This window comes from Sorex araneus, chromosome X (genome assembly GCF_027595985.1).
Source record: "Sorex araneus isolate mSorAra2 chromosome X, mSorAra2.pri, whole genome shotgun sequence".
Lineage (NCBI taxonomy): Eukaryota > Metazoa > Chordata > Mammalia > Eulipotyphla > Soricidae > Sorex > Sorex araneus.
Window position 1 is genome coordinate 154,744,009 of NC_073313.1, and position 17,891 is coordinate 154,761,899.

Consider the following 17,891-nt stretch of genomic DNA (forward strand, 5'->3'; position numbering starts at 1 on the left):
AAGCCCCATATTTTGAGACAGATCATCTGTGTCTCTCCCTTTCCTGCTCACTAACTCACTCAGCATGATATCCTCTAGTTTTTGCTGTATTGCAGGAAGTTGAGTGATTTTTCAACTCAGTACGCTAAGGCCCACACAGAGTAGACAGGATTAGGACTCTTTCCAGGTGCTCCTCATACATGTGAAATTTATGAGTAAAATGTCGTCAGCGCAATGCCCCAGACTTTCTGGATTCAGTTGGAAGTGTGTAGCACTAGGAGAGTGCTTGGTGATTTGAGAATGTGGCATTCCCAGTGTCACTTGGAGTTGTCACTACACAGAGGACAGAGGGGAGTCAGAGAACAGTCTGACACTTCAGAACTGCAGGTAGCAGTTCAGTCACCAAGGAGCCCCATCTAGGCGCCTGCTCTGTGCAGAGGCAGGAAGGGAGCATTGAGAACAATCATTGAGGTCTGATTTCTAGACTGCCGTGTCCTAGGAATTTGTCTGCGCCTTTCTGCTCTACTCACACTGATAATCCAGGCTGCCCTTCGGGTAAGGCCCCTGCTTCTGTGCTCTGCATTAACCTGGGCTGGACCCTTTGCCCATAAGTGCTTATTGTGCCTTCAGGAATTGAAGGGTCGTCCTGATTCCTGTATGTTCAGTATTCTCCTAGGGGAGGGAATGAAAATACTCTCACATCTGATATGTGCATTTTACCTGTCATTGGAAAGGGTTTTGCTCACTTTTTGTAAACTACCATTTTGACAAAATGGCAACATAATTCAAAGTACAGGTATGAATTGGATTCTGCATAAGATGTAAAAGTCATAGTTCAACTATGGGAGCATGAATATTCCCAGTAATACTGTGTTCTGCATGACTAATAGCTCATCATGTAGTTATGCTCTCTAAGGCTTACCAGTGGACATTAATAGGATACATATACCAATCTCTCCATATTCTACTCCTCTGGTCTATAATTTGTGCATGGATATACACACTCGATATCAATTGAGACAAAGTAATCAGTTTTGATTATGTATTTCTAAGGTGCAAGGCATGCAAAAATTAATGTCTCACTCAATACCATATTTTTTCCAGGTTTCCAGACATATTGATCAATGGGTGAGATCAGACCCCAGGTAAACTCAGCTTGTATGGATGACCCTGGGGTGGAGGGAGCAGCACCTGAAGCCTCATTCTAGATCCTTTCTGCTGGCCCATGCTACTGCTAGCTCTCCTGGGAACACCCCAGACCATGAGTCTGTGCTTGGGTAACGACCTTCCCCTGGGCTGGACTGAGATGCCCCCAACATCAGGACTTCACAGACCCTGACCCTGACCATTTCCTTACCACCACGTGATTGGAGAAATGTGACCATGGTCCCTTTCATAGATGGTCATCTCCTCTACTGCCCCTCGTGCAGTGGAAGGATTCCAGCTCAGCAATATAGAGATACAAACGTGTACAAAGTTTCAGGGCTCCACAGAAACTCCAGAAGGAGCTCTGGCCAACACCAGGATTTCATCTCAGAGAAAAGGATTTTTGCAGAGACAGAATTTCAAACAGACCATGTAACATTGGGAGTCTGCCATGGGTCAACCTACTGTTCAGGAACCTCCAATGATCCCAGCCGAAACTTACATGTGTTGCTTCTACTACAATCTGGAACACGCCACTAAACAATACTAGAAGAAAATATGAATAACACCAGGTGTTCTCGAGAGAAGCCATCTGCCTCTTGGCTGTTGCTGAAGGACAGGGAGAAATTCTGAGCCTTCCCCTCAAATGACGCCTTGCCCTGTGAGCCCAATTCTGTGCCTCAGACACTGACTCTCTGAGGAGGAAGTCAGGAGGATCAGCGTCCCTGTCATCTCCTCACCCGCCACAGCTGCCTCCCCTCAGTTTTCTGACACACTCAGGATGTGGTTGTCACACTGTGTCTCTCGCACAGTAATACACAGCAGTGTCATCAGTGCTCAGTCTGCTCAGTTCCATGTAGGCTGTGTCCTTGGACTTGTCTGCAGTGAGTGTGAGTCGGCCCTGGAACTTCAGTGCGTACTTTGCACTACCACTGCTAGGGCTTAGCCATCCCATCCACTCGAGCCCTTGTCCCGGGGCCTGCCGCACCCAGTGCATGACGTAGCTGGTGAAGGTGTATCCAGATGCCTTGCAGGAGATCTTCACTGATGTCCCAGGTTTTCCCACCTCAGCCCCTGACTGCACCAGCTGTACCTGGGAGTTCACACCTGTGGACAGCAGACAGGAGTGGGTGGACTCCACTTGACTGGCCCCGTTCCCTCAGCCCAAGGAATGGGGACGCTTACCTGGAGCCACTGCCGCCAGGAAGAGTATTCTCCAGGTCCAGTCCATGGTGGGGACCGTCACTCAGGGGTTTCTGAAGGTGTGGGTGTGCTTGCTGTGTGAGGTTGTCAAGACACAGACACATCTGTATTTAACTAAGTGTCCCTCATGTAATTTGCATATTCATTAGGAGGTAGAATTCATAGCTGAAGGCCTGGTCCAACCTGAGAAGGGGCTGGTGGAAACACCGGGTCCATCCTCAAGGGGAGTGAAGAGGTCTAAGTTCGGATCCTTGTTTGAGGAGATGAAACCTGCCCTGTCCCAGGACTCTGTGCACAGAGAGCTTCCCCTCTGGAGGGCCAAGCCCTTTTAGGACATTCTCCGAGCCCCCACATCTGTATGGCCTGGAGACATCTGGACACACCTGGGCTCTGAGGTTATTTCTGGGATCCTGTAACTCCCCAAGGAATACTATAATGAGATTACAAAACCATCCTATTGCCCCAGTGGTTTTCATTGGGGATATTAAGAACTGCAGAAACACCACCTGCATACAGGTTTTATTGCCTTATTAATATGATAAATTTTCCTCCACAAATTGATAAGTATGCAAAATTTATCCTTCTGTGTCCTATACTTATCTTAAGTTTGGCTTTTCTTTTTTTTGAAAAAAGCAAACTTATTTATATTGAAGAAGGAAATTGCGTTTCTGAGATTTCTGCATCTCTGAACCCATTTCTCCCATTTCTGCACCCCTTCTAGCCTGCAACTCTGTGCTCTTGGGACTTGGCGCCCCCTGCATCTGGGTCCCCACCTTGCAGGGAGAGCCTCTGGGTTTTCAGGGGCTTTAGCTTCTTGTCATCTCTAACTCATTATTGAATCCTGGAGCTTCACTTCAGAAGCCTTGTTCATCAGTTATATTCTTTAATGGGTATTTTTGTTTTGGTTTTGAGCCACACCTGGCAGTTGTGAGGACTTACATAGGGCTCTGTGCTCAGGAATGACTCAGGTAAATGCATCGTAGGAAAATATTGGCAAATCAAGCATATATACATATATATATATACACATGTATACATATATATAATTAAAAGGTGACACTGAGTGTTCTTTGCTGAGATTATGCAAAAGTGATACAATAAATATTAATTCACTCAAATAAAAATAGTAAAAAACGATTTAATTCTTTAAGTTACACCTTTTGGAGAGCCCAGCAAGCTACCAAGAATGTCCTGCCTGCATGGGCAGAGCCTGGAAAGCCACCTGTGGCATATTCGATATGCCAAAAACAGTAACGATAGGTCTCTTTCTCCTGACCCTGAAAGAGCCTCTAATCGTTGGGAAAGATGAGTAAAGAAAGCCTGCTGAAATCTCAGGACGGAATGGAATAGAAATGTCACTGGGGCCCGCTAGAGTAAATCGACGAACAATGGGATGACAGTGATACAGATGTCTTTAAGTAAGGACTTTAATATAAACAAAAATATATTGTACCACTGTAGCACTGTTGTCCCGTTGTTCGTCGATTTGCTTGGGTGGGCACCAGTAACATCTCTATTGTGAGACTTGTTACTGTTTTTGCCACATTGAATACGTCAGGGCTAGCTTCCAAGCTCTGTAGTGTGGGCGGGATACTCTCGGTAGCTTGCTGGGCTCTCTGAGAGGAATGGAGGAATCAAGTCCTGGTCGACCACGTGCAAGGCAAACAGCCTACCCGCTGTGCTATGGCTCTGTCCCCCAAAATATAATAGATTTGTTAAATTAATAGAATTAGAAAAGCTCTAATTCTATTAGAATTGACATCTAGTTCACATGCCATGCAGTTGACCCGTTGAAAATGCCAAGTTTAGTGGTATTTAGTGTAGTCAGAAAATTGTGAAGTCATCACCACAATTAGGTTTATAACATTTTCCTCACTTCATAAACCGTGTATTAGCATTGACACATTCCAGCATCTTACGTTTGTAACAGTTACTCTGTTTTATACTTAATTAGATTTTGCCTGCCTTTTGAGTCTGCTTCCCCCCCTTTGTTTTTGTTTTGTTTTGTTTTGTTTTTTTGTTTTTTAGTTTCTTTTTGTGTCACACCTTGCGATGCTCAGGAATTATTTCTGGAGGTGCTAAGGGGGAAATATGGGATGCCCGGGATGAACCTTGTTTTACAGCTTGCAAAGCAAATGCCCTGTCCCTCTAGCACCTATTTACCTACACTTGTAAAGATAGTCTTTTCCCAGAGACTTGAGAAGACTAAACGTATGAGTTAGGCCTGTAGCTTCTTGTTTTCTGGTACCTAGGATTAAACATACTTAAGCTCCAAAGGAAAAAAAGACCCCAAATAATTTGTTTTTTCTTATAGAACAGGGTTACTTATATACCCCACGTGGACCCCCAGGCTACTTCAAGGTAGTCACGGGTGAAAATGGACGGTTGAATTGTAGAACCAGGGGCCTCAGGAAGGAGACAAGGTCAGAAGGGGTCTATGGTCACAAAAACACTGAAACGGTCGGAAACAGACTAAAATCCTGTCACACAGCAGCTATTTAAAACATTTTCCCAGGACTGGAACACAACCAGGATGATCCCTGGCATCCCAGATAGTCTCCTCCCAGCCTGCCAGGAGCGATTCCTGATTGCAGAGCCAGGAGTAACCCCTGAGCACCTGTGGGTATGGCAGGAAAAAAAACCCTTATTTTCCAGATTACAATTTGCTAAATGATGGGTGATCAGCAGAGGTGGTTCTGGACAGTGGTAAAGTGTTAAGCATGACGCCCCATCAGTAACAGTATTATAAAACAATGCCTAAAATTGGGGGGAAATGTGACCCCTACAGAGGCAGGCTGGTGGGTGGAAGGCAAACTGGGGACATTGGTGGAAGGAAGTAGATACTGGTGAGGTGATGTTGGACCATCATAATGCCTGAAGCTCAGGCATGACTAACTTTGTCCATCATGGTTTCTCAATAAAAGACTAAGAAGTTTTGACCTGGGAGATGACTCTAAGGGCTGGAGCTTGTACTTTGTATGGGGAATCCTCTGTTCAACCCCTGGCACCACATGGACACCCACTATTCACAGGAGTGACCCCAAAACAAGAAGTTTAGAGACTCAAGAATGTGTATGTTTTCTCTACATTTTCCTGCTTTGATTTTGGGTCACACCTGTCTGTGCCCGGGGCTTTCTCTTGGCTTTGTGCTTAGGGATCACTCCTGGGGACTTATGGGACCCTATGGGGTGCTGGGGTTTAATTTGCATTGACTGAGTAAAAGGCAAGGGCTTTGCCTGCTGTACTGTCTCGAAAGCTCCCTCATTTGGATATTTATAACATTTGCAGGTCACACAGTATAGGCAATGAGAAGCCTTATCGTGAGCCAGGTCCAGACCACAGGAATCACGAGATGCCAGGAATTGAACCTCAGTCAGCCATGTGAAAGGCAGATACCCTACCTGCTGTAATAATAGTTCCAGATGTGTGATTTGGATTTTGGGTGTGCTCAGGTATTATTCCTGGTAGTACTAGGGAAAATTATGGAAGAGCCTGGCATTCTCCCCATGGTGTATTTGATATGCCAAATACAGTAACAATAACAGGTCTCATTGCCCTGACCCTGAAAAGAACCTCCAATCGTTGGGAAAATGAGTAAGGAGAGGCTGCTATAATCTCAGGGCTGGGAAGAATGGAAATGCTACTGTTGCCCGCTCGAGTAAATCGATAAACAACGGGATGACAGTGATACAGTGACTGTGATAAATTAATAAAGACTTTTTCAAAAACCAAGTATGAGTCTAACACATCTGCCAACAAGTTTATCATATAACAATATTAGTAGGACAAATATATGTAATTTAGAAATGAATAGGATACAATTAATAAAGTTTTATGGCACATATGCCTTGAACTCTGACCTTTTCAGTGATACACAATAGTATTATTTAAAGAAATTTACTTAGAGAAATGCAAGGGGAGAGAAAGAGAGAGCCATGTTCAGGAGACCACATGGACTTTGACAAATGGGAAAAAATCCTTGAGTTTTGGTTTCTGCTCAGACGTGTTAGAAGTCTGGGAAACATCTTTCCACGCAGAACAAGTGAAATACTAAAGACGTAAAACTCAGAGATCCACTTTTTGTCTCTCTGTGAATAATAGGAAAAGGGAGATGGAGATAGAAGTAAAATAGTATTGTCTAAAGAAATTTACTTAGAGAATTGCAAGTAGAGAGATAGAGATAGAGATAGAGAAATAGAGAAAGAGAGAGAGAGATGGCAAAAGATTGTGACAGGAAGAAAATCCAAACACAAAATCTGTTCATCATCACTTGAGTTATCCTTCCCCTTCATTGATCTCTGGGATCCTGTATGTGTTCTCTCTCTCTCTCCTCTCTCTTTCTCTTTCTATCTCCCCCTCTCTCACTCTCTGGGGTCTATGGATTGCAATATAGATACATATAGGTTACCATATATGTCCCTTTTCTTACTTTTGACTTTCACCCCTTGTCCAGAGTGATCATATCTATTCCTGCCATGCTGGTCCTTTTTTATCCTTCGTCTCCCGAACTCACTTGTAGGAAGCTTCCAAGCATTGACCATTTCTTCTGGTCCCTTTGTTTGCTGGCACAGATTATTGATCTCATACAAAAGTTTAAATCACATAGAAGAGAGCAATTATTCTATATTTGTCCCCTTTTCATTGAATCATGGTGAGATACAGTTACAAAGCTTCGATGTTTGAGTTTCATTCACAAAATGATCAAACACCCATCCCTCCACCAATGCACATTCTCCAAAACTAATGTTCTCAGTATACCCTCTTTCCAATCCTCCCCTTGACTCCACGACAGACAATTTCCCCCATAATCTCTCTCTAGTTTTGTGTGTTTCCTTCTGACTTATTTCAATCAGTCTGGTGCTCTAAAAGTTCATCAATTTATAAGCAAATTTCATGATTTCATTTTTCCTGGTGCCACATGGTATTCCATTGTGTAGATGTACTATATTCCATCGAGTTAACTATTCTAAGACACTCTGTTGTTTCATATTTGACTATTGTGAATACAATAATGTGATTCAGTAAGCATGGGCCTGTAGATATATTTCCAAATTAGTGCTTTGGGTCCTTTGGGGTCAATTACAAGAGTAGAATTTCTGGGTCATATGAAAGCTCAATTATTAGTATATTGGGCAGCATCCATTTTTTTTCAAAGAAGTCAATCTCCCATTCAGATCACTCAGATGCATTTGCAGCCACCCAATCATCATCATCATCATTATCATTATCATCATCATCATCATCATCATCATTATCATCATCATCATCATCTCATCATCATCATCATCATCATCATCATCATCATCATCGTCAACACTATCATCATCCTGTTGATTGTCGAATGTCTCAAGCGATCTAAGTAATGTCTCCATTTGTCCTAGCCCTGAGATTTTAGAAGCCACTCTTTATCGTCCTTTCCAATGGTGCCGCATTGGAGACTCTTTCTGGGTTAGGGTAATGAGATCCATCATTGTTACTGGTTTTGGCATATGAATATGCCACGGGGAGTTCGCAAGGCTCTCCCATGTGGGCAGGAAACTCTCGGTAGCGTGTCAGGTTCTCCCGGAGGGAGGACTAGTCTATAAGAGGGAACTTGTTCTTATAGTCTCTGGATGTTGGCTGTTGGTTGGATTTCATGGCGCCGGGTGCAGACCCTGGGTGTGATTGCCTAGGTATTGGAAAAGGGGGGATCTGGGCGGAAGAGGCACAGTCCTGATCGGAGAAGGCTTGGAGATCTCAGCCCTGGGTGCCACACATTTGGGTTCCTCTGCCGGTTCCTTCATGCGTGAGGTCATCCAAACGTGTGGAGAGGGGCCTTGAGCATGGCTGCAACAGGGCTCCGGAAGTCTTCGGCTATGGAGGCACTGCTTGGGGCAGGGAGGGAAACTGAAACCCACCCCCTCCAAGGGGACCCGGTGAAGACAGCCAGGCGCGGGGGTAAAAGACTCTGCATTGCTCTCTTTCGGGAGCTATAAAAACTAGGGACCACCCAATACTTCAAACCAAATACTCTACCCATGCTCCAGGATTACTGCACCACATTTGACAGGGTTCAAAACAGGAGAAAACCAATCTTAGAAATATACATTTCCTTTTTACAAACACACGCATACATATATAATATATATACATATACATATATATAGATAGATAGATATAGATATATACTTTTCTGACACCACCTGCTTAAAACCCCAAAGGTCAGAAGGATCGTGAGGCCCGCTTTCACGGTCTGTATTCATACTGAAAATCAGGATCAAGCGAGCTTTTGCCCTTCTGCTCCACGGGAAGTTTCTGTCCTCCCTGTCAAACACTTACATTACCGTTTGACAGGTGTACCGCCCCAGTCAAACTCCCCACCTGGTACTGTCCCCAGAGCAGGTTGTGCGCGACCAGTGTGCGGCTGGGTGCTTGGCCAAAGCAAGAGCCCCTTGGGGCTCGAAACCCCTCCTCACGCGCCTCACCGGGTCAGTGAAAAAATGTTCGGGCCTCTCCACACGTTCGGACAGGCCTCATGCATGAAGGTACCGGCAGAGGAACCCAAGTGTGTGTAATCCCATCAACAGCTAACATCTAGAGAGAGACTTAAAAGCAAGCTCTCAGAAGAGAGTGATGCAGAGAGTCTCTTGCCGGCATGCCTGGCTGTCTTCCCTGGGGCCCCTCGGAGGGGATGGGCTCCAGCTTCCCTCCCCACCCCGAGCAGAGCTCCCAGTGGCCAAAGGCCACTGGAACCTAGCTACAGCAATGCTCGAGGCTCCTCTCCACACGTTCGGACAGGCCTCATGCATGAAGATACCGGCAGAGAAACCCAGGTGTGTGTAATCCCATCATGGCCAACATCAAGAGGGAGACTTAAAAGCAAGCTCTCAGGGGGCCGGAGCGATAGCACAGCGGGTAGGGCGTTTGCCTTGCACGCGGCCGACCTGGGTTCAATCCCTGGCATCCCATATGGTCCCCCAAGCACTGCCAGGAGCAATTCCTGAGTGCAAAGCCAGGAGTAACCCCTGAGCATCGCTGGGTGTGACCCAAAAAGCAAAAAAAAAAAAAAAGCAAGCTCTCAGAAGTGCGTGGCCGCTTTGCACCCGCATGATATCTTGTAGCCTACTTCTCCCTCTGGGAGAAACTGGCAAGCTTCTGAGAGTTTCCTGCCCACATGGGACAGCCTTGCAAGCTTCCCATGGTGTATTCATATGCTAAATCCAGTAACAAGCTGGATCTCTTTTCCCTGACCCTGAAAGAGCCTCCAGTGCGACATTGTTGGGAGAGCCGAGTCGAGATAGACTTCTAAGATCTCAGGGAAAGAACGAATGGAGAGGTAACGGAGCCCGCTAGAGAAATCGATGATTAACGGTATTTCATGATAGTGATCATGTGATCGTGACTGATGGCACTCACAAAGCTCAAACCAGGAAATTCCTGACTAAATCCCCCTTCATAACATGCTATGGGGACATGCACAGAGACTGGCCTAGAGGGGATATCCCCATTGACTGTAGGCATAGAAAGTGTTTATCAGCACTGACTGTCAGGGAAATGTCAATCAGAAGGACAGTGGTGGATCCTCTCAGCCCAGCGAGAATGACTGATATCGAGACTGGAAACAACCAGTGTTAGCTGGGCTGTCCTCAATGAGGAACTCGGTTTCAAGGTTGGTTTGGAATGTCAATGTTTTGTTCTAATCCAATGAATGAAAAATAGTAAGGCAGTTTCTCAAAAAAAAAGTGAAAACAAAGCTACCACATTATGAATAGTTTTGTAACTTTGTGATTGATGGTGATTAAATAAATACTTTAACTAAAATAATTTCTATATGACCAAGTGTTTTCACCCAGATAACTACACTAAAACCTGAAAACATTTACTTGAGAAGAAATGTGTGAATATATGCTTGTTGTAGTGCTTATAATAATGGCAGAGGGGGCTGGAGTGATAGCACAGCGGGTAGGGCGTTTGCCTTGCACGCGGCCGACCCAGGTTCAAATCTCAGCATCCCATATGGTCCCCTGAGCACCGCCAGGGGTGATTCCTGAGTGTATGAGCCAGGAGTGACCCCTGTGCATCGCCGGGTGTGACCCAAAAAGCAAAAAAAAAAATAATGGCAGAGACATGGAAACTACCCTAATTCTTCATGATAGGCTACCTGATATATATTCTAACTTGTGGATTGTTGTCTCATTTAATGTCAACGCAAAACACTAGTAAATTTCTATATAAAATGATAATAGAATTTCCATATAACCCAGTGATTCCACTTTTGACAACATTGCCCAAATCTGAAAACATCAATTTGAGAAGATATAATTTAATTATAATTGTAATATTTAAATGCAAATATAATTTCAGTGCAATATTTGATATACTGGATAGTACATAAAATTAATCCTAATGCTTAATCACAGTTTCATGGATAAGAAGTTGTGGTATATATTCACAGTGTGTACTATGCAGCTACAGGAAAACACAATATCACAGATTGCTGCAACGTGGATGGAATTAAAAAATACCAGATTAAATGAAGTAAGTCCAGGGAGAAGGATAAATTCGGATAATCACATTCATCTGTGATACACAGAGAACAAAGCGTCAGAATGGACAGGATCCAATGATAACGGTCCTGCATACTAACCACACTCTGGGGTTCCTGACAGGAGTCGTGTGGGGGCTCAGATCACTGGGAAGAAGAGGCCGAGCACAGAGGCCACAACAGAGTGTGGGGGTCTGTGGGGATCCACATTCAGCATCAACATTCAGACTACTGTCGTTTTGTTCCCTCAGTGATAATAATGAAGGTAACAGGAGCAATCTCTCCTTTCTGTGAAAAGGAATGATCTAATTAGGAAGAAAAATCAGCTACACCTTACCAAATGGGATTGAACAGTCTCTAGTGGACTGTTAGACAGGAAGATGATTAAACAAATTTGTACCAGAACAGGAAATTATAACTGAAATTTATATGCTTGGTTTATTAATTTTGTTTTATATATTTCAACAGTTGAACATCTCCAGAAGCCAGCCACAGCCATCCTCAAGGCCACTCTCCACACATTCGGATGAGTCTCACGCATGAAGGAACCAGCAGAAGAATCCAGGTGTGCACGACCTGGGCGAAGGTCTCCAAGGCTGCTTGGATCGGGAATTGGCCTCTTCCACCCAGATTCTCCATTTTCCAGTAGCTAGGCAGTCACACCCAGAAACTGCCCCTGGCCCCGTGTAATCCAATCAATGACCAATATCCAGAGAATGTAAAACCAAGCTCCTGGAAGCATCTGGCCGCACTATTATATTTATATATATATACATTATATTTATATATATACATATATATGAGAGACCAGCAAGCTACCAATAGTATCCCACCCCCACGGCAGAGCCTGGCAAGCTAAACATGGCATGGCATATTCGATGTGCCCAAAACAGTAATAAGTCCAACAATATAGACATTACTGGTGCCCGCTCAAGCAAATCCATGAGCAAAGGGGTGACAGTGATACAGTGATATATAATATGTAAATATTATATACATCTAATAGCCTAGGTCTCTCTCTTGGAGAGCCTGACAAGCTACCGAGAGTTTATTGCCTGCACGAGAGAGCCTGGAAAGCTCCCAGTGGCGAATTCATATCACAAATACAGTAACACATATATACATACTTCTCAGAGAGCCTGCCAAGCTACTGAGAGTATCCCGCCTGCATGGGCAGAGCCTGGCAAGCTACCCGTGGAGTGTTCGATATGCCAAAAGCAGTAACGATAGGTCTCATTCCATTGACCCTGAAAGGGCCTCCAATCATTGGAAAAGACTAGTAAGGAGAGGTTGATAAAATCTCAGGGCTGAGAGGAAAGAGACGTTACTGGTGCCTGCTCGAGTAAATCGACGAACAATGGGATGACAGTGATACAGTGACAGTGATGATATTTCAACGGGCTGGAGTGATAGCATGCGGGTAGGGAATTTGCCTTGTACACACCAATCCAGGTTCAATTCCTCTGTCCATCTCAGAGAGCCCGGCAAACTACTGAGAGTACCTCGCCCTCATGGCAGAGCCTGGCAAGCTACCCAAGGCATATTTAATATGCAAAAAACAGTAACAAGTCTGACAATGGAGACGTTACTTGTGCCCACTCAAGAAAATTGATGAACAATGGGATGACAGTGCTACAGTGCTATTTTTCAATGAAAGAGTGAAGAAAGCGCCCTCCTTACAGGCCCCTCTCCCGCTGCTAATGGAACCCAGCCCTGGCGACCCTGGAGCAGAGCGCCCCCTCGTGGTCACACTCAGCTCCCCTCTCTCCCTCAGCAGGTTTGTGTCTGGGTTCAGAGGGACTTGCCCTCACTGTGTCTCTTGCACAATAATACACAGCTGTGTCCTCAGTTACTGAGTTGCTCAGTTTTAGGTTAACATGGTTCTTGGAGGTGTCCCTGGAGATGCTGACTCAGGACTGAAGACTTGGAATATAAAACGTGCTCCCTGCACTATTTCTGCCACCAATCCAGTCCAGCCGCTTTCCAGGAAGCTGGTGGAACCAGTCTATACCAGAGCTGCTGCTAGTTATAGGGAATCCAGAGACCGAGCAGGTGAGGGACAGCATCTGCCAGGGCGTCACCAGGCTTGATCTCGACTCCTGCAGCTGTGCCTGGGACAGGACACTTGGGGACAGACACCCACAGTGAGTCACGGGCTCAGAGACACCATGCCCACCTTGGAGCCTCTGTCCAAGGAATACTCACATCCAGGAGCTGCCACCAGAAAGAGGAGGAACCAACACTGATGCACATTCCTCCCACGAGGTCATGATGTCAGACACTGTGTCAGGGGGAGAGGGAGCTCGAGTTGGGGTGACTGTGAACGTGGTTTTAATCCTGGGTCCTGAGTGCAGATTTGCATGGGGGAGCCTCTGGAGAGAAAGGAGGGACCCGGGGGAGGCTGGTGTGTGGGCTCCCTGGGAGGAGGTGCTGACTGTGGCTCAGAGCACTCAGGCCTGTCCCTGGGGCCCTGTCAGATCCAGGCCTCTTCCTCCAGCACAGGAAATGTGCTGAGGAGCTCTCAGGAAACAGGAATTGCTGAGGGGGAAACGGCAGTTGGGAGGAGAGTCCCATGACCACACTCAGCCCAACCAGGGCCTCTACCCTATAGAGAGACCCCTGCCCCTCCGTGTCCCTCTGTGGTGGCTCCTGTTGTCCCAAGGTGAAGGCAAATCCTGAGGCCCAACAGACACTGTGATTGTCCCTGTGAATTCTGAATTGGCTAAATCCAATCCATGTCAATCAGATTTCACAGTGTTTTTTCAGTAATTTTCCTTGAATGAAAATCCCTTTTCCTCATGCAGCTTCACTCTGAGAGATTCAAGGTAGTTCTTTGCGTGGATTTGTTCATTCTCACTGGTGCTGAATCTATTTAGGGACAAGGAAGATGCCTCGCTTAGTGACCTTTCTGGTGTGGTTGGCCTGGCCAGAAGCACCTCAATTAACTCCATCCTATATTTAACTCAGCACCGAGAATATGACCGTGAACCTCATTTTTCTGCTATTGGGGTCATCATTCAGGAATCCAAGACCCATCAGGTGCCCGATAAGAGATCTTGGAGAGTCCTCAACCCACAAACTCTTGCACCTGGAACCTGGTCTTAGTGCTCAGACTCACACATTTCACAAGGGCACAAATGTATTGGCTCTGAACGGCATCAGGCACTGCTCTCCACCCCCTCCCAAATGCATGGAACCTAGACACAGACTGGTCACATGCATGTACCCCCTAATTCCATGGAGCACCTGAGTGTTGAGTTAAATCTAAGGGGCCAGAATATATGCTCTAAAATTTGATGTTTTAAAAGTCAACAATTCGAACATTGCATGAGGGAAAAACAAGCACGAAAAGGTGTGAATCTGTAACTGCACCCTCACTGTGACTCACTAATTAAAAAATAAATAATTTATAAAAAAATTTAAAAATAAAATAAAAAGTCAACATTAAGGATCACAAGACATCTACACACTCAGCAGCATCTACAAAATTCTGCTGGGTTAGACACAGAGACACACAAACAACAATTCAGAAAACGTGAGTATTGAGAATGATGACAACACACCTCAGGTACCAGGTGGCTCTAGGATTCATAAACACTCTCGTGTATAAGCACGTGACTCACTGTGTCTGTCCCCAGGTGTTCTGTCCCAGAGCACCTGCTGGGCCGGGACAGTGAATCCTCATAGACCGAACCCACCTGCACAGTCTCTGTACTCTCCACAGTCAGCCGTTTCCAGGGGAGCTGGGCCCCAAGACCTCAGGAAGGATGATGGAGTGCCTGGGAATGTTGGGAATATTTCCTAAAGCTGTTTCACCAAGACCAACAGGACACTTTCTTAAATTTATCAAAAAATTTCACACACCTGTATTATGAATATATCACACACCAAAATTATGAAAGTTTTACACACCAATTTTAACTCTAAATTAACAATTTTTCTATTATTTTCACCTAATTAAATTAAACATGTTTCTTTTCCCTAATGTTCTTTTTTTATCTTTTTGGGTCATACCCAGCGATGTTCAGGGGTGACTCCTGGCTCTGCACTCAGGACTCACTCCTGGCGGTGACTCGGGGGATCATATGGGATGCTAGGAATCGAATCCGGGTTTGCCGCGTGCAAGGCAAACGGCCTACCTGCTGTACTATCACTCCAGCCTTCCCTAATGTTTTTGACTCATGTTGTTGCTGTTTCACTCCTTCAGATGTAGAACAATTAAAATATTATGATTTTCAGGACTGGAGGGATAGCACAGTGGGTAGGGTATTTGCCTTGTACGTGACCAACCCGGATTCGATTCCCAGCATCTCATGTGGTCCCTTGAGCACTGCCAGGAGTAACTCCTCAGTGCAAAACCAGGAGTAAACCGTGTGCATTTCTTGGTGTGACCAAAAAAAGAGCAAAAATAAATTATGGTTTATAATTATGATTTATAAGGAACTTCGAGTTCCCTAAGTAAAGAATTAATGGTGCACTTGTGATTTTATTTTTTTAAATTTATTTTATTGAATCCCCATGTGGAAAGTTACAAAGTTCTCAGGCTTATGTCTCAGTTATACAATGCTCAAACACCCGATCTTTCACCAGTGCCCATATTCCACCACCAAAAAAAACCCAGTATACCTCCCACCCTCACCCCTCCACCCCCACCTGCATAGCTGATAAATTTCACTTCATTTTCTCTTTACCTTGATTACATTCCATATTTCAACACACAGATCACTATTGTTGTTGGAGTTTCCCCAAAAAAAATACAGGCCTACTGACAAGGAAGCATTTGATAATTAGTTTTCCATTGATGAGAATAAAGAGATATGAAGTCGCACGGGCTCTAGTGCGGTTTAGGAATTCTATATTGTAGTAATTAAGTCCAGGGAGATTTATAATGGAAATTGCATCATTCCCCTTCCTGGGGCAGCATGGGGCAAAGGCTTAGTTCACAGTCTAAATACATGGCTTCAAGCACTTGCTGGGACCAGAAGTAGTGTAGCTGGCTTCTGGAACTTGGTCGTTCAGCAGCAAAGCAGCCATGCAAAAGCATGACCACCCGGGTCGAATCTTAGTGGAACGCGAGCCGGATTTGGCCCCGGCCTGAGACTCACACTTGTGATTTTAAAGAGGTGACTTTGGAAGGTCGTCAGACCAGGAGAGCTGCTTCGGGGGGGGGGGGGGGTGGTCAGCATGTGAGGGGAAAGAGAAACATGGATTCTAAGCCCTAAGTTTCTGCCTTGGGGGGGCAGACCAGAAGTTGAGTGTAACCACAATGAGAATATCATTAAGAGTCACATATGCAATGGTCTCCGTATGGAGCCTCAGTATAAGGAGGGTATCTGGGCTCTGAGGTGTGGGATATCTGGGGGTGAGGGGAGAATGGGGGCTCAGTGAGAGCACAAATACTCTGGGTCCTGCTTCTTGTCTCACTGTGGAGGAGTCAGTGCTGTCCGTGTCACAGGACCTGATCTCTCCTCTACAAGGACTGAAGGGTGTAGAGGGGATAGGAAAACCTGAATGTCCACTTAGTGAGTGAATGGGGATAAGAGGTCAACCCGTCTCAGAGCAGGACTCCCAGGTGGAGGGTGACCAAGTAGAGGCTACCCGGGTGCAGGTCAGAGGGTAGAGGTCAGTGGGCACAGAGTGTGTCTGAGAGCCGAAGGAAGGAGCCAGCACACAGATGACTGCATGCCAAAATTCCTCTTTCTGACCAAGTGACTCCTACCAGGAGACCGTGATAATCCCTGTACAGGGTCATGCTAATTTCTATAAGGAACAATGTGCCCCTCAGCCCCCAGGGAAGTCAAGGATCATGGAAACTTTTCATCAGAAAAGAGAGAGTGTGATAAAGTCGTTACTGTCCACATTGGGGATGGAGGACTCAACCACAACCCACAAGAAGGGTTAGTGTCATCTGAAAGCTGAGGGGCAGGTCAGTCCTGATCTCTACAGAAAGATGTTTCATCTGGTCGTGAGCCACGTTTCCTCAGGGGTGAGTCCTCAGAGCCCCCTGGAGGCCTGCGCCCCTGAAGCTCACCCTGCTTCCTCCTGCAGGTGGTTTGTGTCCGGGCCTACTGTGCATTCCTCTCACTGTGTCTTTCACACAGTAGTACAGGGCCGTGTCCTGCACCCTCAGGCTGCTCATTTGCAGAGAGAGTGTGTTCTTGCTGTTGTCTCTGGAGATGGTGAATCGGCCTTTGACCGAGTCGGCATAGTATATTTTACTACCACCATGACTGATGGTTGAAAGCCACTCTAGTCCCTTCCCTGGAGCCTGACTGACCCAGCCCATTGCATAGCTGCCAAAATTGAATCCACAGGCCACACAGGAGAGTCTCAGGTTCCCCTCGGGCTTCACCAAGCCAGACTCCACCAGCTGCACCTCACACTGAACCCCTGCAAACACAAAGACATCCTGGTCAGGAAACTCTCCTCACACAGAAGATCTGCCTCTCCCATCTCTCCCATGCTCCGTGTCTCTGTCGCCCATGAGTTACCTCCCAACACAGCCACCAGGAGAAGCCAGCTCAGCCCACATGCCATGTTGGTTCTGTGTGAGTCAGGATGGAGCCCCTGGGAACCGCTGAACTGACTCCTCTCCAGGAGCTGAGGCTGGGCTGGGCTGTTTTCATCACTGTGGAGAGAGTCTTATTTGCATGTCCTTCTATTCTATAAAAAGTTATCTTTGAACTTGTAGAAAGAACAAGGACTCCAGAGCAGGTGGGGGATTCTGAGGGTGCCTGTGCCAGGAAAAGATCCAGAAACTCTGCTATTTCAGTATGGAATTATTATGTGATGACAAATTTAATTGATGTTATTAATATTCATTTTATATAAACCTGTAATGTGTATACATTATTTTTTCTATTTCATGATATAGTATGACACATTAAAGGTTAAATGGTTTTTACAATATACTTAAAATACATTTTAAGAATTGGTCCCACTATCTACAGAAAAGGAATAGTCACTCACTATTGCCAATGTTTTGGAAAGCAAGAGTTAAATTAAAATCAGGAGAAAGTCAGAATGACCGGATAATAGA

At 45.5% G+C, this 17,891-nt stretch overlaps 2 gene segments (V, D, J or C); both read right to left on the reverse strand.

Moving 5' to 3' along the window:
• Positions 1-1,915: 1,915 nt before the first annotated feature.
• Positions 1,916-2,356, reverse strand: LOC101541582 (immunoglobulin heavy variable 1-2-like). The segment is given in 2 exon segments: positions 1,916-2,232; positions 2,311-2,356. Coding segments are annotated over 2 exon segments (363 nt in total).
• A 10,406-nt stretch (positions 2,357-12,762) lies between these two features.
• On the reverse strand, positions 12,763-17,389 carry LOC101556507 (immunoglobulin heavy variable 3-23-like). The segment is given in 4 exon segments: positions 12,763-12,976; positions 13,058-13,133; positions 16,922-17,242; positions 17,344-17,389. Coding segments are annotated over 4 exon segments (657 nt in total).
• Between the last annotated feature and the right edge of the window lie 502 nt (positions 17,390-17,891).